Raw genomic sequence first — 21,730 nt, forward strand, 5'->3', positions numbered from 1 at the left:
AGCCCTACCCCCACTTTCTCCTCCCTCTCCCTGCCTGGCCCCCTCCCTTGCTTTGCACCCACTTCCCCTCCTCGACACCGCTGCCCTTTGCCCACCCACTCTCGTCCCTTGGCTCTGCCCTCTACCCCTGAAGGCCTGAGGCAGTGGGGGGTAAGCTTAGAAGTGAGATCGCTGAGCAGGCAGTAACCAAGACGGCGAGCCCCAGGCAGACCCGGCGCTCTGGAGAGGGTGGAGCCCGAGTCTGCCACAGCCCGGCGATTCGTGCCCCTCCTCACCATTCCCACCCCCGCCTCTGTGGGTAGGTAGATTGCCCTTTAAGAGCGGTAGACCCGCCCCCTGTGGGGAGGACCTATTAGAGCCCCGGCCCGGGCGCCGGTGACTCAGTGTTCGCTGGAGCGCCGCATCTGCACCAGCCAACCCAGACCCGCAGGTCCGACAGCGCCCGGCCCAGATCTCACGCCTGCCAGGAGCCAGCGGAGAGCCAGCCACCCGGCGCGCTCCGCCCCTGAGCAGTCTCTGTCCTTCGTCCGAACCCCTAGCCCTTTCCGGGACCCCTGCCCTGAGGGCAGCGCTGCCACCCTGCCGGCCATGGAGACCCCGTCCCAGCGGCGCGCCACCCGCAGTGGGGCGCAGGCCAGTTCTACTCCGCTGTCGCCCACTCGTATCACCCGGCTGCAGGAGAAGGAGGACCTGCAGGAGCTCAATGACCGGCTGGCCGTCTACATCGACCGTGTGCGCTCTCTGGAGACGGAGAACGCGGGGCTGCGCCTTCGCATCACCGAGTCTGAAGAGGTGGTCAGCCGCGAGGTGTCCGGCATCAAGGCCGCCTATGAGGCCGAGCTGGGGGATGCCCGCAAGACCCTCGACTCGGTGGCCAAGGAGCGCGCCCGCCTACAGCTGGAGCTGAGCAAAGTGCGCGAGGAGTTTAAGGAGCTCAAAGCGCGGTGAGTGAGGCCAGGTGGCGGCTTGCCGGGCGCAGAGTGCAGAGGGCGGACGGACCGGCACCCTTGGCCGAGACCAGGAAGGGAGCCGGAGGGCGCTGGGCAGCTGACAACTTTGCTATATAGTCTCCTCCCTCCCCGGAACTGCCCAGCGGGCGACTGGCAGTGCCAAGAGGAATTGTCAGACCGGGACAGAAAGGAAAGGGGTCTCTGGGAGAGGGTAGGAATGTAAGGAATAATGGGGGCACTGGGGCTAAGCAGGGGCCTGCGACAGGGCCGCATTCTGTTAGGGTAGGATTTGACATCCATTTGGAGCCTGAGGGAGGGGCTTAACCAGCACAGAACTGGCCTTGCCAGGTATCGGAATTCTGGGCACTTAGACCAGGTTGGAATGGGTAGGTCCTGTTAGAAGTTTCTTGGTAGTCCTGGCACTGTGCCAGTTTCGCCCAGGCTTACTCTGAACACATGATTTCCACTGAGAAAGGTCCCAAGCCGGCATCTGTCCAGCGGTAATGGACCCCTTCCCCAAGCAGCACAGTGGAGGCCATTTGGCATGACCTTTTCCTGGGTTCTTTTTAGCACTGGGAAGCTCTCCTAGCATGTCTGGGACCTTTCTTGGACTCTGAGGCCTACCAGAACAGCTCCAGGAGACGAGCTCCCCCGCAGCTCCCACAGCCTTTGGCCTGTCTGGCCCAGGAATGCAAAGGAGGGAGGGAGGCCAAGGGCAGAGGCTCCTGGCACAGGAAGTTGTATTATGCCCAGGTCTGGGATAACCCTCCCCTTGGCCCTGTGCCTGGCTTCTCCGAGGGTTAGGGGCTCTGTCTTTCCCTCCGTCTTCAGGGTGAACCACTTTTATTTCCCAGTCAAGTCGGAACAGTCTGCTCTGGCCCATCCTATCAGCTGCTGACGTTTTGATCTTTGCTTTATTAAACGGCTGGAATACAGTGACACTTTTGAAATCCAGCCGTTGGGATCTTCAGGCCACTCCCACTTCACCCATCCCAGCCCCACCCTACCACACCCAACTTGACTCCACCTTCTTTTCTAAAAGGGCCTTGGGGGAGCCTGGATGCTTAGGCCCTCTTCTTCCAGCCCCCAATAATTTGGGTCTCCTGGGTCCTATATGAAGATCCAGACCAAAGAGCATTGAAGGTGCTTGGACATCCCTGGGGGGCTGATGGATGGCTTTGACTTCCACTCTTTCTCTCCTTTTGCATGATCTTCTCCAAACTCATGCCCTTCCCAGAACCCCTCTAGGTGGTGCCATGCAGATCCATCAGTCTCCTGAGGGATGGATAAAAATTGCGTGGAAAGATGAGTTTAACCTTTATTTCTGCCCAAAGGGGATAACCTGTCTTTTCCATTAGTAACATGAACAACGTAGAACGACAGATAAGGAACCCCACTGAGTTAGTGTTCTACTCTAGTCCACTCAACCACCAACCCCTGCCTCCTGCTTTCAGATTCCTACGAAGGACATTCTTAGCAGATCTGGGGAAAACACTGATTGGGGAACAGGACCATTGGAGTCTACAGCCTCTTGTGCTCAGATAGCCACGACAGTCTGACTCCAGTCTCATGGTGCAGCTGTCCAGGCCTGGGACACCAGGCGGGTGTGCGCCCACGTGGGGTGGGGTGGGGGTGGTGTGTGTACTTGTTATATTTAGCCACCTGACTCTTTTCTCCCCCACTGATCCTAACTAGGGAGGTTGGGCTTCCGGAAATGGGAGGTGGGTTTGCACACCTGGATCTCTGGGGTGTGGGAGGTAGGGTAGAGGAAAAAGGGGACTCAGACTGGGGGTGTCTGTCCACTTATATATCTTTAGTAGGAAGAGCCAGGATTCCTATTCTTTTTTTTTTTTTTTAATCTTCTGTGCTCAGATTGGTGTGGAGAAATGGCCAGAATGAAGAGTTGAGGGTAGGGGTTGTCCCAACTCCTCCCACCAAAGCCTAGAAAGAAGATGTTGTCTGGTTTAATATTTAATTAGAGCTTAGAGGTCAGGGCCAGATTTGGAATTGGGATGCTGAGCGGTTTGTAAGACCCTGTGGTGATCCTTGGCCCAGCCTCAGCACCTCAACCTCAGCACCTCAAGTACCCCCACAGGTTTGGAACCCCTTCTTGCTGTGCTGGGTTATAGGTACCAAGAAAAAAATATTTTCCCAAACACACACACACACACACACACACACACACACACTCACTCACTTTTTTTCTGGAACCCATGGTATTTGGACAGTTTGCAGAAAATAGAAAGACTGAAAGCCCCAGCAAAAGCCCACCTGGGGTCCAGGCTCAGAACTGGGCCCCACCCCAGGCCAGACAGCTGGGTGGATGACTCAGATGCTGTACCCCTCTTCCCCTCCCTCCCACCCTGGTGACTTTACAGGAGACAGGGTGGAGACAGCAGATGTCTTAAAGGGGAGGGATGGGGGCCTGAATGTCTGCATCAGTACCCCTCTGCATCCTGGTGTCCCTTTCCTGCCTCTTTCCTTAGACTCTGGTGGTGTCTGGATCCAGAACTCTGGACAGTCACTATGGACAAGCAATTAGCATGCAGAGCTGATTCTGGAGTTGTTGCCTTGGGCTGCCGACAGTGCAGGGTCTTTGACTTCTCATGAGGAACTGTTGGAGGAAGACTGAGTCAGAAATGGGGAGATCCCAGGCCCACAAAGCAGAAGCACCTCTTCCCCTCCTGAGGCCCTCGTGCTCTACAATTTCCTGGATTGCCTGCCTCTTGCGGCCCCAATGCGGACGGGCAGGGAGATGGAGGTTGAGGTACTTACGGGTTCTGATCAAGACAAGCACAGCAAAGGCCATAGAGGTGCCCATATTCCCAGGAAGGGATGATAGGTCAGGGTTTAACACAGGCTTTCTGACTTCTAGTTGAATACTCTTCCCATTAAACCTCGCTTCTCTAACTTGGGGGACAGGTTGGAGATCTGGGGGATAAGGTAAGGAATGGTGATTGAGACTCCTGCAGCATGGAGAGTCTGCCCTGAGGCCAGTGATCCCTTAATGTCCTTCAGTCCTGTCAGGGCATGTGAACACTTTGTCAATAGCCTTTGTCTCAGTCTGTACCTGGAAGGACCCAGGACCCTGCTAGGCCATAGATCATGAGACAGTCAGAGCTCTAGGAGCCTGATGATTTTTGTTTTGAGCCTGTCTAAGGACTTGTCATGGGAATTGTCTACCTGGATGGGAAGGGCACAGACATTAGGTTAATGAGGATGGGGGTCTTTGAGCATGCATTGCCCTTACCCTTATGTAATTGTGCCTCCTGATGTTACCTCTCCCAGCTACCCTCAGCCTTGCCCACATTCTGATTGAAAGGGCAAGAAGGTACAGTTCAAGGGCTAAAAAGTACTTAAAGAGCCCAAGGGAAACAGGAAAATCTTTTTTCTTTTGTATGGGGAATTGAACTCAGAGACATTTAACCACTGAGCCACATCCCCAGCCCTTTATTGAATTTTATTTAGAGACAGAGTCTCACTGAGTTGCTTAGAGCCTCAATAAGTTGCTGAGGCTGGCTTTGAACTCTCAATCCTCCTGCCTCAGCCTCCTGAGCCACTGGGATTACAGGTGTATGCCACTGCACCTGGCTGAGAATCATTGCTTTTTTTTTTTTTTTTTTGGTACTGGGGATTGAACTCACTCAACCACTGAGCCACATCCTCAGCCCTATTTTGTATTTTATTTAGAGACAGTTGCTTAGCACCTCACTTTTGCTGAGGGTGGCTATGAACCCGCAAGCCTCCTGTCTCAGCCTCCTAAATCACCAGGGTTACAGGCGTGCGTTACCGCGCCCGCCAGCTGAGAATCATTTCTTAATAGGGCCTCCTAATGCCTGCCTCTCTGGGAGTTTGAGACTACATGGGATGTGCCCATTGCCCCCATTCATAATCCCTCCAGTGATTCAGAGCTCAGGATCAGGGACAGCTGGGGTGACAACTGGTAGGAGATGTCTTCACCTACCAACTGTGCTCTCTGCTCTTTTCCCCCTTGCCTCCTTCCTCCCCAGCCCCTCACCAGTTCTAGCAGCTGTGGCAGACAAAACCAAGTCTAGGGACAGTTCCTCCTATCATCTCCTTGGCCTCCAGTAGAGGGGTGACACAAGCCAAGCTGTAATATCTTAGAGACCTCAGGATCTCCTATCCCTTAGTAAGAAGCTAGGTGGTCCACCAACAAAACGGCACATAATATAAAGCTGTAGAAACAGCCCTGGCCCTCAGTGTCCCTAGTTCTAGGATTGGCCCTACCTATAAATTGGCATGTGACCTTGAACTAATCCCTTCTCTCTGGATTTCCCTAGCTATAAAAGAGGGGATTATAGCAAAAGGTCTCCAGAGATCCCTTAGGTCCCGAAGTAGTACAGTGACCCACAAAGTGAGAAAATAGTCCTCTAAAACACCAAGCTTTTCAGCTGGGCACAGTGGCTCATGTCTGTAATCCCAGAGGCTCGGGAGGTTGAGGCAGGAGAATTGCAAGTTCAAAACCAGCCTCAGTAATGGTGAAGTGCTAAGCAACTCAGCAAGACCCTGGCTCTAAATAAAATATAAAAACAGCCTGAGGATGTGGCTCAGGGGTCAAGTGCTCCTGAATTCAATCCCCAGTACCAAAAAAAACAAAAACAAAAAAACACAAGTTACTCATAGAAAAATCAAATATAATCAATGTGAATATAATTAATAGTCAGTGCTATTCTCAGTAGAAATTTTCCCATAAGCAGTGGAATTAAAAAGACTAGTATTCTTCTCTATGTCCCAAAGAGAGTGTGTTAGAAATGGTTAACTATTGTGACATTACCCTCTTGGCGTGTTCTTTGTTTTTATTACTAGTAGGAAAGTACAATTTGTTTTCAGTGCCTCTCCATCATGACAGTGGAAAGGGCTGTATCATGTAGCAAGACAGGGACAGTCGGCACTGGAATGACTCCCTTTGATTGACTTGTGTAGAGGCTAGAAAAGAGGCCCTAGGAAGGCAGGACTGCTACCCAGAGCTGGCCAGGATTACACAGCACAGGCCTGGAGCCCAGGGAGGTGCATGGTGACCTTGACCTGCCTACCTTCCTCCCTTCTTTCACCCAACTGGCTCCCCCATCCTGAGGCTGGGCTGTGAGGAGGTTTTGGCCCTTCCTAATGCCTTTAGAAAAGGGACCGAGTTTGGAAAGGGGGCTCTTCCCACCCTGCTGTCTAGTTGTGGGAGAGGAAGCCGGAATCCCGCCTGCCAGGAATAATTCTGGCTGTGATCCCAGGCCCAGCAGGGGAGCTGAGTCACTGTAGAGGGCAGAGTGTAGAGTGGACAGGAGACCCAAGGCTTATCCAGTCAGGCAAGAAAAGTCTGAGAGATGGCCTTGTCCTTGAACTAAGTTCAAATTTCAGCAAGAAGGGTAATTGTACCTGGGTGTGGTGGTGCATACCTGTAATCCCAGCAGCTCTGGAGGCTGAGGCAGGAGGATCTTGAGTTCAAAGCCAGCCTCAGAAACTTAGTGAGGACTTAAGCAACTTAATGAGAGGAGTCTGTCTCCAAATAAAATATAAAAAGGAAGTGCTGGGGTTTTTGCTCAGTGGTAGAGCGCTCAACTAGCACATGTGAGGCCCTGGGTTCGATCCTCACCACCACATAAAAATAAATGAAATAAAAGTATCATGTCCAACTACAACTAAAAAATTTTTTTTTAAATTTTATGTAAAGAGCTGGGAATGTGGTTGGTCTGGCCTCTCGGCATTGGAGAGAAGGCTCTCTGGGGATGGGAAAGCTCGCCCTTCTTCCCTTCTTCTCTGGTGCTGCCGCCCCCTGCTGGCTGGGAGAGAGCACTGCATCTTCCCAGGCTTAGTAGGAATGTGGCGGGACCAGACCATCTAGGTCCTCCCAGACTTCCTCTCCTGACGTTGGGTGGGGCTCCTACACCCAGCCAGGGCTTTCAGGGTTAATAACCAAGCACCACCAGACAGAGGGGCTAATAAGTCCCAAGAAGGAACTGCTGAGTTGATTTTTTGTGAGGATCCCCTAAGTGCCCCACCCTAGGACCAGTAGCTTCCCTTCTTCCCCACAGGGGAAACGGAGACACAACAGGGACATTCTGACTTTCTTAGGCCATCCTTCCCCTCCTCCCTGCGTCTATTTCTTTTGGTCTATCCCCAGGCCCCACCCTTGCATTTTTATGACAACATAGGAATGGCTTTTGGAGCATTGGTCCAGGAAGATGGAAAGTGGAGTTTGACACAGAACTTTGCAGTGTTGGTTGCTGAGGAAGCCAGCCCTGCCTGTTACCCAGGACCCCAGAGCTCTGGCCTCTGGCCCCAGGCTTCTCCCCCTCTGTACAATGCCACGTTGATACACCCAGCAGCTGTGACTCAGGTCTGGCCCCCTGCCAGGCCCAGCGCCTCTGCTGGAGTTGTGTCTGAACATGTCAACAGGCCTCCTATCCCTGCTCTTAGCACTAGCGCCCCCCCAGACCCAGCTCCTCCCTCTGCCTGGAATTAAGACCAACTTTGTCTTGGGAGAGGACAACTGGGAGCCTGGCTGCTCGGGAAGGGGATCTGAGCATATTTGGCTGGTGTCACACCCAAGAGAGGCATGTGGAAACTGAGCCTTACCAGCTGTGGCTCACACGTGCCGTGTGGGGAGATCAGGGGTGGTCCATACATGGGCCCTGCCATGCATGTGTTTTCCAGGTTTAAGACATCCAGAACTTAAAAAAAAAGAAAGAAAGAAAGAAAAGAAAAGGAACACATCCAGGGCTGGGTTGTAGCTCAGTGGTAGAGCACTTACCTAACATGTGTGAGGCACTGGTTCGATCCTCAGCACCACAGAATTAAATAAAATAAAGGTGTTGTGTCCATCTACCATATATATATGAATGAATGAAAAGAAAGACATCCAGAATTTCACAGGTAAAGTCCGGGAGAGGCTCAAGAAGCCTCTAAGTCCCTGGAACACCTGCCCCCTCTCAGTTCCTCTTTTTAAGATCTCCTTTCCTGAGAGGACTGGCATATCTAATGCCAAGATGGGGAAGCTGACTGCCCACATTCTGCCCTTACTTGAGAGTGGTCACTGACCCACAGACCAACCAAGAAAACAGCAGCGGTTCCCTTGGTTACCTCTGGTGGCTGCACATGGCTGAGGGTTTGTGTAATGTTTGAGGGTGGTTGGGAGTGACAGACTCACTAGGCCTCTGTCACCCTGACTGGGGTGTCTCCCAGCAATGGAGTCAAAAGTTGACATGCCTCCCAGGCTGTGTTCCTGTCTGCATAGCCTGCTCTTTTCTTTCTTTTTCTTTTTTGGTGCTAGGGGTGGAGCCCAGGGCCTTGGGCACGCTAAGCAGGTACTCTACAGCTGAGCTACACCCCCAGACCCATCATGCCATTTTCTGGGCTCTGTCCCTGTCTGCTGTGAGTCTCCTCAGGTGACTCAGTGGACAGATAATTAGTATCTGACCCTACCCTCTCCAGGCCTTAGTTTCCTTATCTGTAAAAGTACAGGAATTGTTCCAGAAGGTCCCTCTAAAAGCCCTGAGCACATGAAACATTTAGTCTCAGGGCATTCAGGGGAGGTCAGAAAAATCCCCAGACCCCATAGGTAAAACAGCATGTGAAATCAGCAGGGCTGGGCTCTGCTAGGCAGAGCTCGGCTGAGGTGTGTGTGGCGGGGAATGGGTGTGGAAGAAGGGGGCTGGGAGAGAGGGCAAACTACACTGAGAAGAGTTCCTGGAGCAAACTCCAATTTGGGTGGGTCAAACATATAAACTTTTCTATATTGAATGTACATTATAATATGTCTATGTAAAAAATTTTAAAAATGGGCTGGGGATGTGGCTCAAGCAGTAGCACGCTCGCCTGGCATCCGTGCGGCCCGGGTTCGATCCTCAGCACCACATACAAAGATGTTGTGTCTGCCGAAAACTAAAAAATAAATATTAAAAATTCTCTCTCTCTCTCTCTCTCTCTCTCTCTCTCTCTCTCTCTCCTCTCTCACTCTCTCTAAAAAAAAAAAAAAAAAAAAATTAAAAGGAATTGCCAGGCGCTGTACAGCCCAGGCCTGGGATCCCAGTTACTTGGGAGGCTGAAGCAGGAAGATTGCAAGTTCGAGGTCAGCCTCAGCAACTTAGGGAAACCCTGTCTCAAAAAAATAAAAAGGAAGAAAAAAGAAAACAAAAAGGGCTGAGGATGTAGCTCAGTAGTAGAGCAACCCCCCCCAAAAAAAAAAAAAAGAAAAAAAGAATTTACTGTTTTGTTAATGAGAAGGGCAGACGAGAGGGGTGACAGAGACAGGCATGCAGGCTGGGAGAGGGCAACATTAGGGAGACCTGGCAGCCCAGGGCCCTCACGGCCTGCCCAGCCGCAGGGGTCGCCCTGGCCTGGGAGGCAGGAAAGGCCCAGGGGCTCGGAGCCCTGGCTCTCGCCCCCCCACCCCCACCCCCACCCCCAGACAGAAGCCGCGCAGCCCGGCCATGGGGAACTCGGAGGGCAGGTGAGGCCCCGAACGGTGGGCTCCTGGGCCCAGGAGCCGCCGGGCCTGTCCCGCCGCCTCGCTGCGGGCCTTCCCGCCCACTGACTATTTTTAGCCCCCGTGAGGGCGGCCGCGTCTGGCCGGGAGGAAGCTGGCCTCTCCCTCGGCCCAGCGCGTCGCCCCCAGCAACCGGGCCCAACGGGCCGCTGCCGGCCGCCTGCCATATCTGGCCGAGGAGAGCGACTCCGACTCCGTGGGCGGCTCAGCGCCTGGCCCGGTGCCGTGCCGCAGCGGCTCTCTCCCCTCAACGACTGAGAGCCCTGAGAGCCCGGCCTGCAGCCGCCCCGCAGCCTGGGCCTCGCGGACCGCCTGGCCTCAGCCCCCGGCCTGCTGTCCCCTCCCCGCCGCCCGCCCTCGCGGCCCTGCCCCGTCTCTGCCAACCGTGGGATGAGTTGGACAGGATGCCCAGCCCGCCTTGCCCCCAGAGGCTGCTGGGCTCGGGGAAGCTGCAAGGCGGCGTGAGAGGGAAGAGCTGGCCCTCCGTGCCTGCTACCTGGCCTGCCACCAGGCCCCCTGTGAGCACTAGAGGATTTCCCGACCCCGGCCCTGGTATTGTCTGCCTGGGCATGAGTCACCTGAGGAGCCCAGGCTCCCACCCACCCCCAGCTCCCCTGACCTGCTCCACCCTTTCCTCCTTGCCTCTCCAGCCCAGGGAAGATGGCACTCAGCCTGCACCCAGCTTGCTTTCTGCCACCCCCAATGGACTGGGGCCTGGCAGCACCACCACCCGGGGACTGAATATGTGCCTTTTCCCTGCTAGATCCAAAGCCCTTTTCTAGGAAGAAAATGGTATTTGGTGGTGGACAGGCAGGCCTAGGGAGGGGGGGGGGGCTGGGTTGGAGGTTGGGTCCCACCCCCCAGCCAGCTCTCGGGTGTGTGCATGTGGCTCCCTGGCTGCAGAGCTCCTGAGGTCTGAGTCATGAGCTCTTGGGCGATACTGGCTTCTTCCCCACAGATGGGATCTCCCCAAGCCTGACTAAGAAACCACAGAGGCCCTTTCTCGCTTCCCTCTCTTTGCTCGTGGTTTCCCTCCATCTGCTGGGCGTGTCTTAGTTCTAATCGCCTCTCTCTGGTGCTAGTCAAAACCTCCGGGAGGGAAAGGAGAAATGGCTCCCTTAAATTAGTTGGAAACCAATATATTAGAGCACTTGCCGAATCAGCACAGCAGCCATTTGGCAATTGCTGTGTACAGGCTGCAGGACCCTGGACCCATCTGTCTGCCTCAGTTTCTGTAACTGCATAGCTAGAGTGTCTGTCTCACAGGGTAGCTGTGAAGATTAAATGAGGTGATACTGTAATATTTAGAGAAGTGCTTAGTACATAATAAGCTCTACATAAGTGTTTGCTATTACAATAATGCAACACATAATAATGTGTTTATCAAACACTGGCCACATACGTGAACAAGGGTGGTTCTACCACTGTCCTATAAGATTATATTGATAATCGAGTGACATTGTAGCTTAGTTTGCGTAAGTAAATTCTATGATGTTCACACAATGACAAAATTGCCTAATGATACATCTTTCAGAACATAATCCCATCATTAAGTGATGTGTGACATGAGTCTATATTATTATTTTTGCTGTACTAGGATTGCTCTACCACTGAGCTACATCCAAAGTTGTTTTTATTCAATATTTTTGAGACAAAGTCTCACTAAGTTGCCCAGGCTGGCCTCAAAGTTGCAATCCTCCTGCCTGAGCCTCTCAAGTAGCTGGAATTATAGGCATGTGCCAACCACACCTGACTGTGACTGTACATTATTACCACCACCACCACCTTTGGGAACAACAGAAGGAAGTAAAAAGGTTAGATTTAGAACACAGAAAATGAAAAAGAGGGCTGGGATTGTAGCTCAGTGGTAGAGTGTTTGCCTAGCATGTGTGAGGCACTGGGTTCCATCCTCAGCACCACTTAAAAATAAATAAAGGTATTGTGTCCATCTACAACATGTATGTGTGTGTGTGTGTGTGTGTGTGTGTGTGTATATATATATATATATATATATATGAAAAAGAACAAAGCAACCCTGTGTCTGTTAGACTGTGAGGCCAGAGGGCAGGAACCAGGAACCATGCACCTCTATTTTCCTCAGCCAGTATTTGCCAGGTACTTCCAAGGAAAGGGTATTTCCAAGGAGAACCCCAGGAGCTCCCCCTCTGGCATCTGAGGAGGTCTTGGAGCCAGGACTAGGGAGAGATGTCTTTGAGACTCGGTGTGAAAGTGTCTTGCCTCTCCCTGTTCAGGTTGGCCCTGTCCGAGGGGCATTTTGTGGTGGGGAGGGCAGTCTTCTCCATTCTCTCTAGCCTTGTGACTTGGGAAAGCAGTGAGATGGAGGAGGAGGAGTCCCAAACCAGTGGCCAAGATAGACTGGAACAGTATCCCTGAAGTAGCTTGCAGTGTTTGACACTGGGTCATCCACCTTCTTCTTCTGTCCCTTATCTGTAAAGCAGAATGCTGAGTTGAGCTGAGTCTAAGCTGGTTCTCTAAATTCTTTTTTTTTTTTTTTTTTTTTGGTACTGGGGATTGAACCCAGGGGCCCTCTAGCACTGAGCTGCATCCCCAGCCCTTTTATTTTCTGAGACACAGTCTTGCTAAGTTGCCTTGAACTTGCAGTCCACCTGCCTCAGCCTCCCGAGTCACTGCTATTACAGGAGTGTACTATCCACCAGCTGGTTCTCTAAATTCTGGGAGTCTAGAGCCAGCTGCAGCCCTGGCCTTCGGGGTAGAAAGGCCTCTTCTGGGAGGCCCCTGCCAGCCTGGGAGCAGCCCCAGGAGCTGAGTCTAGGTCTGCTGTGTTGCTTCACTTACCAGGAGTTTTTCTTCATCCTCCCTCCTCCCCCTGCAGCTGCCTCAGCTTCGGAAAAGTTCTGAAGTCATGGAAAGTTGGGGCTGTGCTCCCAGCCAGGGGCTGGGCCGGATGGCAGCCAAAACCTGAGCTGGGTTTTGACTTTATTTTTAGCTTTTCAGGCTGAGAGGGAGGAGAGGAGACATCCTCTGGTCTAGAAGGGCCTCTTTTTGCAGGAGTCAGACACTGTTGCATTGAACAGTTTGTTCTGAGGGGTGGATGGAACAAGCACATGGGCAACTCCCCTGCCCCTCTGGGTGTCCCTCTATCTCCATCCCACCCAGTGGAGCCCAGTTAGAGGGGAGCGACTCCTTATTTGATATCTCCCAAGTGTCTCCTCCCTTCACAGCTTCTGCAAGTCCCCTCTCTCCTGCTTCAGAGTGAATTGCTGGGTTGTGTGGAGTTTAGGGCTTTTGTGGCAGGAAAAAGTCTGTTAGCAGGGCTGTACTTCTCCTTGCTGGGTAGGTTTTTCCTGACTGCCCATGTCTGGTTTTCTTTTCTCCCGTCTGCCCTGGTGGGCCTGTGCTTGAGGGAAAAATAAAAAATAAAGAAATCCTAGAAATGAAAGCAGATGCATTACATATGGCAGCTGACCAGGCTCTTGGATCGGCACATCTGGAAAGTTCTTGGGTTCCCCAGAGCCTCCAAAGAACCTAGGACCTCTGTACTTCTACAGTTCTTTAGCAGAAGTAATGAGGGGCCCAGGAGGTGCAGGAGCAGGGTTGTTGGTTCTACCCAGAGCTTTGCCCCGTTTGAGGAACAGGATGCTCAAGGCTGGAGTGCAGATGGAACTGAAGGCCTGGGAGCCGCATCTGGGGCCAGATGCCAAGGCTTGTGGGTAGATGAGTAGGGTTCAGCCTTCTCTCGGGGCTCCGGTAGAGACTGGGACCTCCCCTATTCTGCGCAGATCAGTCTTGAGAGAGGAAAGGCCCAAATTTCCCCTCATGGTCCTCATCCCAGGTCTCCTGAGCTCTAACTGGACTTTCCTTTCCCATAGTCCCATGTGTATAAAAGGGTTAGGAGAAGGGACTGACAAGGTTGGGGCTCAAACTGAGGATTAGGTACACAAGGCCCAGGGCCAGGAGCCTAGTTGTCGGTTCTTCCTAGGGAGGGAAGCTCAGGCAGAATGGAGAGTGGGTGTTATTCAGGGAGGGGAAAGTTAAGGCCCTGTGTGGGAAGGGGCAGGAGACAAAGATGCCCTGTCTCTTATGGAAGGAATGGAAGGAGAGGGAAAAGCATTCATATCATGGGATCTAGCTTTGCCCTTAGCCCCAGGCACGTTCCTGAGCCCTGAGTCATGGGAAGGGTGGAGAGGAAGGAAAGGGGTTTTGGGGAACCTTGTGGGAGGTGGAAGCCCAGCCCCAGAGTCTGGCAATGTAAACAAACCTAAAGTAAGGGCGCCCTCTCCTGGCAGTTAGGAGGACTGCAGAGCCAGCCCCATGGGCTGACCTCTTGGGAACCCGGCCCTTTCCACGGACCTGGATTCCTCTGAAACCCACTCTTCCCTCTTTTCTTTAGCAATACCAAGAAAGAGGGCGACTTGATGGCCGCCCAGGCCCGGCTCAAGGACCTGGAAGCTCTGCTGAACTCCAAGGAGGCTGCGCTGAGCACTGCTCTCAGTGAGAAACGCACGTTAGAGGGCGAGCTGCACGACCTCCGCGGGCAGGTGGCCAAGGTAGGACACGCTCCAGGGACCTCCTTTGACCCCCATCTGACACATGCACACTCATTCTTCTACCCTGGTCCTAGGAGGTGCCTGGTCTGTCACACAGTCCCAGAGCTGTTCACTTGTACTAGTGTCACTTTGCCTGGCCAGACCATATCTGGTCCTCCTTTGGCTGCTAGTGGGGTCAGTGAATTGAAAGTAATCCTCAAGCCAATTGCAGTGGAGCTCGCCTGTAATCCCAGCAGCTCGGGAGGCTGAGGCAGGAGGATCCCAAGTTCAAAACCAGCCTCAGCAATTTAGTGAGGCCCTAAGAAATTTACTTAGCAAGACCTTATTTCAAAATAAAAAATAAAAAGGGCTGGGGATGTGGCTCAGTGGCCCTGGGTTTGATCCCTGGTGAAAAAAAAAAAAAAAAGTAAGTAATCCACAAAACATTTCCATGTAGCTTTGCAATGAACTGGCCCTGGATCCCTCCCAGTCTGGCCTTCCTGTGGCCAGCTCTTGACTATGGGACATGTTTAAAATGCTCTTCATATGTATGGTGGCCTTCACTTTCAAAACACTGCTATCCAACCTCTTCTCCAATTTTTCATGTTACAAACTAGGGACGGAATTGCAGAAGTGGCTTATTCCTAGTTCAGAGTCTCACCTGCTCAGAGCAGGGCCATCTGGACACTCTCCCTCCCAGGTCCCTCCACAGTACGCCACAAGAGACTGTAGAGACTGCAAGAAGCCGGCAGGTCAACTCAAAACCAGGGCTAGACCCTCTTCTCCATGGGATCCTCCTCCAGTCCCAGCCTCCCTCAGTCTTCCCCCGCCATGCCAACCTGAGCTTTCCAAAACGAGTGTCCAGCCAGGTGGTCACCTGCTCAGACCTCTTCAGAGGCTCTTTTTGTGGCAGATGAGAGCCACTCCTTTTTTTTCCCTTTCCACTCTAGGACCCAGGTATGCTTAACCACTGAGCCACATTCCCAGCCCTTTTAATTAATTAATTAATTAATTTAAAAATATTTTTTAGTTGTAGATGGACACAATGTCTTATTTATTTTTATGTGGTGCTGAGGATTGAACCCAGTGCCTCACACTTGCAAGGCAAGCGCTCCACCACTGAGCTACAGCCCCAGCCCCTATTTTTTTATTTTTATGTGGCACTGAGGATGGAACGCAATTCCTCACACATGTGAGGCAAGCACTCTACCACTGAGCTACAACTCCAGCCTCTTTATTTTTTTATCTTGAGACAGGGGTCTTTCTTACTAAATTTCTGAGGGCCTCACTAAGTTGATGAGGTTGACTTCGAACTTGTGATCCTCCTGCCTCAGCCTCCCAAATTGCTGGTATCACAGGTGTGTACCACCACACCTTGTGGATCTTAGCATGACACCTCCAGGGACATCCAAGACCCTCACTTTCCCCAGGCCCTTTCTCATGTATAAAGGAGGCCTGTGAAGAGCCACTGTTCAGCTTCTTTCCAGTTCTTGTGCTCTGAGACCAGTCTCTCTGAACTCTCCCCACTTCCTCTTAGCTGGAGGCAGCCCTTGGTGAGGCCAAAAAGCAACTTCAGGATGAGATGCTGCGGCGGGTGGATGCTGAGAACAGGCTGCAGACCCTCAAGGAGGAACTGGACTTCCAGAAGAACATCTACAGTGAGGTGGGGACTGTGCTTCGTAGGCCAGGGGGCTGGGCTGGGTGGTGGCAGACACCGTCCTGGGACTAGAGGGTAAGCTGTATGCAGAGCTCAGCTGCCTGAGTCCCCTGTATAGTGTACAGGGGTCAGGGATGGCCAACACCAGCTCCCGAGTTAAAGTGGGTCTGACAGTGGCTTGTGGGTTAGGGCTGTGTGCGGAGCTCGGGCTTCTGGGTCTAAACTTCTAAGGGACCAGTTCTGATTTCAGTCTCTGTGTCCTTGATCCAACCTTTCTAGGAGCTTCGTGAGACCAAGCGCCGCCATGAGACCCGGTTGGTGGAGATTGATAATGGGAAACAGCGTGAATTTGAGAGCCGGCTGGCAGATGCTCTGCAGGAGCTGCGCGCCCAGCATGAGGACCAGGTGGAACAGTACAAGAAGGAGCTGGAGAAGACCTATTCTGCCAAGGTGCCTCTCTCCCTGGTGCCCTCACTGCTCTGCCCCCACAGCCCACCCTTGCCCGCCCTGGGAGATGCCTGGGAGGACAGGCAGATGGTGGCAGGGAGCTCAGGGTGGCCCAGGACCTGGGGCTTCAGCAGTGATGCTGTCCTTGGGCCCCTCCTTCCGTCCTTCCCATCCCTGCAATCCTGACTCCGTGTGCTCCCTGCAGCTGGACAACGCCAGGCAGTCTGCTGAGAGGAACAGCAACCTGGTGGGGGCCGCCCACGAGGAGCTGCAGCAGTCGCGCATCCGCATCGACAGCCTCTCAGCCCAGCTCAGCCAGTTGCAGAAGCAGGTGATGCCCCGCTCATTCCTTCTGCCAGGGACCACTGGGCTGCGCAGATGTAGGGAGAATCCCTGAAGAACATCAGTTTCCTCATCTGTGAAATCGGGGTGAAGCTGGGTATGGTGACAGAACAGGCCCCCAGGACCACAGACTGGGAGGCAGGGTCTGGGATTTGGAGTCCCACGGCCTGTCTGCTGTTCTGGTTCTTTCTCTTCCCTTGCCTCCACTTCTTAGAAAATTCATTTCCCATTTGAAAATGGAGCCCCTTCTTGTCCTCCCTGACTCACAGATCAGCCATGAAAATCATCTGTATTATTTGGTAGAATAACAATGGCTGTGCCATTTGTGACGGGAGGAAATGGGCTCTGGCCTCAGAGCAAGAGATCGAAGTTAGATGTTGGGAAGGACTTCCTGGTCACCACATTAGAACCTGCAATGAGTTCTGAACAGGGCCCTTGGTACCTCACGTCCCTCCCTCTCCATACTTGAAGCCCTTGGAGGGTCACCAGATCCCTGCTTCCTCCACCCCAGCTGGCAGCCAAGGAGGCGAAGCTCCGGGACCTGGAGGACTCGCTGGCCCGGGAGCGGGACACGAGCCGGCGGCTGCTGGCAGAGAAGGAACGGGAGATGGCTGAAATGCGGGCGAGGATGCAGCAGCAGCTGGACGAGTATCAGGAGCTGCTGGACATCAAGCTGGCCCTGGACATGGAGATCCACGCCTACCGCAAGCTCCTGGAGGGCGAGGAGGAGAGGTGGGTTGAGTCGAGTCAGGCGGTGCCAGCAAGTACCTTCTGGAAGGCTTTCCGCTCGCCCTGACCTCTAGTCCTCTTCCTTGTCTCCTTTCACTAGGCTACGCCTGTCCCCCAGCCCCACCTCGCAGCGGTCCCGTGGCCGTGCCTCCTCCCACTCATCCCAGACGCAGGGTGTTGGGAGCGCCACCAAAAAGCGCAAGCTGGAGTCCACTGCTGAGAGCCGCAGCAGCTTCTCCCAGCACGCTCGCACCAGCGGACGGGTGGCTGTGGAGGAGGTGGACGAGGAGGGCAAGTTTGTGCGGCTGCGCAACAAATCCAATGAGGTAGGCTCCCTGGATTTGGTAACAGCTGGGTCCCACTCTTGGCTCCTGGACTTGGTGGCTCTGAGACCTTGGGAACTTTATTTAACCGTGAAGAGAATCAGTCTCCTTATCAGTAAAATTGGGATGAAGCTGGTTATGGTGATGCACACCTGTAATCCCAGAGACTCAGGAGGCTGAGACAGGAGGATCACAAGTTTGAGGCCAGTCTCAGCAATTTAGCAAGACCCAATCTAAAAAAAATAAAAAGGGCCAGGTGCAGTGGTGCCCCTCTGTAATCCTAGTGGCTCTGGAGGCTGAGACCAGAGGATCACAAGTTCAAAGCCAGTCTCAGCAATTTAGCAAGGCCCTAAGCAACTTAGTGAGTCCCTGTCTCAAAATAAAATATAAAAAGGGCCAGGGATATGGCTCAGCGACTAAGTGCCCCTGGGTTCAATTCCTGGTACCAAAAACCAACCAAACAAACAAACAGAAAAGGGTCGGGATGTTAGAACACCCCTGGGCTCAATCTCTAATACCATTAAAAAATAAAATAGGGGAAATAGTTACCACTAAGTCTTTGAGCTGTTGGGAAGATGAAAGAAAAAATACCAGTGTGCCTGGTACAGCTCAAGTTTCCACAGGGCACAGCTGTTATCCTTGGGGAGAAGGGCAGTGACCGGCAGGGGCAGAGGATGGAGGGAACAGCCTGTGAATGTGGGTGGTAGCAGTTCTGCCTGGACTCTTTTTTGTTTTATTTCATCTTATTTTCGAGACGGGGTACTCACTATGTTGCCCGTGCTGGTTTTGAAGTCCTGGGCTCTAGCCATCCTCCTGCCTCAGCCTCCCGTAGCAGGATTTCAGGCACCACCACCACGACTCACCTGCCTGGGCCCTTGAGCACGATAAACTCAAGAGCCCAGCTGAGCCTCTCCTTCCTTCCTCTCCCCTCCCCTCCCCTCCCGGCAGGACCAGTCCATGGGCAACTGGCAGATCAAGCGCCAGAATGGAGACGATCCCTTGCTGACTTACCGCTTCCCACCAAAGTTCACTCTGAAGGCTGGGCAGGTGGTGACGGTGAGTAGTAGGGTACTTGGGACTCTGGTGTGGCCTTAGGTGGGGACGGGTTGGCCTGGGGACAGGAGTGCTAGAGTGAATTCTCTTTCCTCAGATCTGGGCTTCAGGAGCGGGAGCCACCCATAGCCCCCCTGCCGACCTGGTGTGGAAAGCGCAGAACACCTGGGGCTGTGGGAACAGCCTGCGCACGGCTCTCATCAACTCCACTGGGGAAGTGAGTAGCTGCGGCTGGCCCCTTGCTGGAGGCGGCTTCCCTGGATAGGCCCCTAGGCGGCCCCCCAGGTGGTCAGAATGGGAGCCAGCTGTTCCCACCCCAAGGGGACCTATTCCGGCCACATCCCAGAGCTCTCTCTGCTGTAGAACCCAGTAGGCAAACAGATGAGGACACTGAGGCTCATCTGTGATTCCAGAGGCAAGAGCCCGAGGAGAGGGAGCTGCCTTCCTGGGCTCTTGAGCTGCCAGGGAATCCAAGTCATCTAGCCTCTCCCAGGTCTCCGTTGCCCAAGTCCTGGAGCCAGGCTGGAGCTCGCCTGTGTTCACTGAGACCTGCCCTGGGCCTGCCTCACTGGGCATGCCCAGCACATTGGGTAGAAGTTACCAGCAAGCGTTGTTAAGGGCAGAGCCACATCCCTCCCCAGAGGGCTCAGCAGTGTCCATCTGGGACAGAAGCTGGTTCCTTAGCTCCAGCATCACAGAGGACAGAGTGAGCAGCGGAATGGATGAAGTCCAGGCCACAGAAAGGTTCCCCGAGGTCACCGTGGGTTGATATGCTCCCTCCCTGGCCCTCACCCCTGATGCTTGGTTCTGGTCCTGTGTCCCTGTAGGAGGTGGCTATGCGCAAGCTGGTGCGCTCAGTGACCATGGTTGAGGACGATGAGGATGAGGATGGAGATGACCTGCTCCATCACCACCACGTGAGTGGCAGCCGCCGCTGAGGCCCCACCCACACTGGGCCACCCAGCCAGGCCTGGGGCAGCCTCTCCCTGCCTCCCTTGCCAAAGTCTTTTCATTAAAGAATGTTTTTGGAACTTCACTTGCTGCCCTGGCTTTTCTTCTCTCTCCTCCCTCTACTTGAACAGGGAGCCCAGGTGTCTGGGCGCCCTACTCTGGTAAGGAAGGGAGCGGGAACTTTCTGATGCCATGGAGTCTTCCCACGGGAGCAGTGGACAGGGGTCTGGATGTGTCTGCTGGGAAGGGGACAGGAGGACAGCGGTGGGGCACCCAGCCCCGCCTCTCTCCCCCACTCCTGCTGCATGCCTCTCCTCTCCTCCCTTCCCAGCCCTGCTGCATGCATGTCCTCTCATTCCCCTCAATTCTCTGCAGAAATGTTTCCTCCTATTCTTGTCCCTCCCTACTAGATTCTGCATGTCTGCCGCCCTCCGAGCTTGCTTTCCCCTCACCCTTTTCCTTTTGATTTTAGGAGATTTAGAGGAGTCCAAACCATCTCTCTCTCTGTCCCCAGGTCTTTCTGACCCTCCTGCCCTTTCACATCCCTCTTCCCAGTCCCTGACCTCCCAAGTCCCTGTGGCCTTCGGCTCCCTGGGCACAGAACCCACCTTCCTGCCTGGTGACTGGGACCTTGTAGGAGCCCGGAGCCTGGGTGCTGGGCCCGAGCAGCCAGTCCCAGACTCGCCGTCCCGCCTGAGCCTTGTCTCCCTCCTCAGGGCTCCCACTGCAGCAGCTCGGGGGACCCCGCCGAGTACAACCTGCGCTCCCGTACTGTGCTGTGCGGGACGTGCGGGCAGCCGGCCGACAAGGCATCTGCCAGCGGCTCGGGAGCCCAGGTGGGCGGATCCATCTCCTCTGGCTCTTCCGCCTCCAGTGTCACAGTCACTCGCAGCTACCGCAGTGTGGGGGGCAGTGGGGGTGGCAGCTTCGGGGACAGCCTGGTCACCCGCTCCTACCTCCTGGGCAACTCCAGCCCCCGGACCCAGGTGAGTCATCCCTTCGCCTCCATTTCCCCATAGGCAGGACCCTGGCCACTGAGGGTTAGGACGAGCGGAATCTCTGGGGGGTGGACAGCCTTCTCTCCCGCAGCCCGGGGGAGCGGGAGCCTCCGCCCTGTAGCCCAAGTCCTAGACGCCCCCTTCCTGCATCCTGCCCCTCCTGTCTGAGCCCCAGACGCGAGGGCAGGGGCAGGGCTAGAGTGTGAGGTTTGGGGGAGGCCACACCTGGGAAGGGCGTGTCCAGCAGCCGCGCTCACACCTGTCTACTCTCTTTCCTCTTAGAACGCCCAGAACTGCAGCATCATGTAATCTGGGACCCACCAGGCAGGGGTGGGGGCCGAGGCCACCTGCTTCCTCCTCACCTTATGCCCACCCCCTGCCCTGCACCTCATGGGAGCAGGCTTGAAGCCAAAGAAAAATACCCCCTTTGGTATTTTTTCTTCTGTATTTTGTTGTTTTGTTTTTCTAAGAGAAGTTATTTTCTACAGTGGTTTTATACTGAAGGAAAAACAAGCAAAAAAAAAAAAATGCCTCTATCTCAATCCTAATTTCTCCTCCATCCTTTCCCTGCTTCCAGGAAACTCTGTATCTGCCTTAAAAACAAAGAGGGCTTCCTCTAGGAGCCAAGGGAAAGGGGTGCTTTCACAGAACCTAGTTTCTGCTTTGCTGCCCTGGCTGCTGCCCCCGCCCCGGGGACCCTATGACATGGTGCCTGAGAGGCAGGCGTGGAGTCTTCTCCACCGGTCAGCCTCCTCTGGACAGCTGTCCCACTGCCAGGCCAGCCTCAGAGAAAGAGAGAGAGAGAAAGGACAGCTGAGCCCGGCCTCCCCTGGTTCCACTACACTTGGCTGAGGCTCCTTCGCCTGCCCCGTCCCCCAGTCCCCACCCCTGTCCCCAACCCCGGGGTGAACTGATTCTCCCAGGTACCAGCTGTGCTTGCTTTTTCTGTATTTTATTTAGACAAGAGATGGGAATGAGGTGGAAGGTAGAAGAAGAGGGGAGGAAGGTTAGTTTGAGACTAACTTCTCCCAGCTTAAGAGCCTTGGCTAGGCTCTGTCCAGTCACTGGAGGTCAAGGTCAAGTGGGGTGCAGGGAGGAGACAGAGGGAGCCTACAGGAAAGGGTGAGAGCCTGCTAGGGCCCACCACAGAGGAGGACGGTGAGGGGTAGAGGGTGGTTGGCAGTAGTTATTGGCAAACACTAAGAGCCTCTTGCCTCCCCATTGCCCATCTGCATCCCTTCTCTCCTCCCCAAATCAATACACTATTTGTTTCTA

The 21,730-nt window shown here is 54.0% G+C and overlaps 1 protein-coding gene across 2 annotated transcripts; it reads left to right on the forward strand.

Moving 5' to 3' along the window:
• The first annotated feature begins 370 nt into the window (after positions 1-370).
• LMNA (lamin A/C) lies at positions 371-21,730 on the forward strand. 2 transcript variants are annotated; one of them, XM_081304988.1, is made up of 12 exons: positions 371-944; positions 13,820-13,976; positions 15,493-15,618; positions 15,892-16,062; positions 16,265-16,390; positions 16,913-17,133; positions 17,231-17,456; positions 18,402-18,509; positions 18,604-18,723; positions 19,334-19,423; positions 20,174-20,443; positions 20,738-21,730. In XM_081304988.1, the coding sequence occupies exons 1-12, from the start codon at positions 589-591 to the stop codon at positions 20,762-20,764; spliced, it is 1,998 nt and encodes a 665-aa protein (XP_081161114.1). In that variant the 5' UTR covers positions 371-588; the 3' UTR covers positions 20,765-21,730. The 2 variants fall into 2 exon arrangements, with proteins under 2 accessions (XP_081161114.1, XP_081161115.1); XM_081304989.1 differs by lacking the exon at positions 371-944 and adding an exon at positions 3,699-3,717.

Source organism: Spermophilus citellus (genome assembly GCF_964194105.1).
Source record: "Spermophilus citellus genome assembly, chromosome: 9".
Taxonomy (NCBI): Eukaryota; Metazoa; Chordata; class Mammalia; order Rodentia; family Sciuridae; genus Spermophilus; species Spermophilus citellus.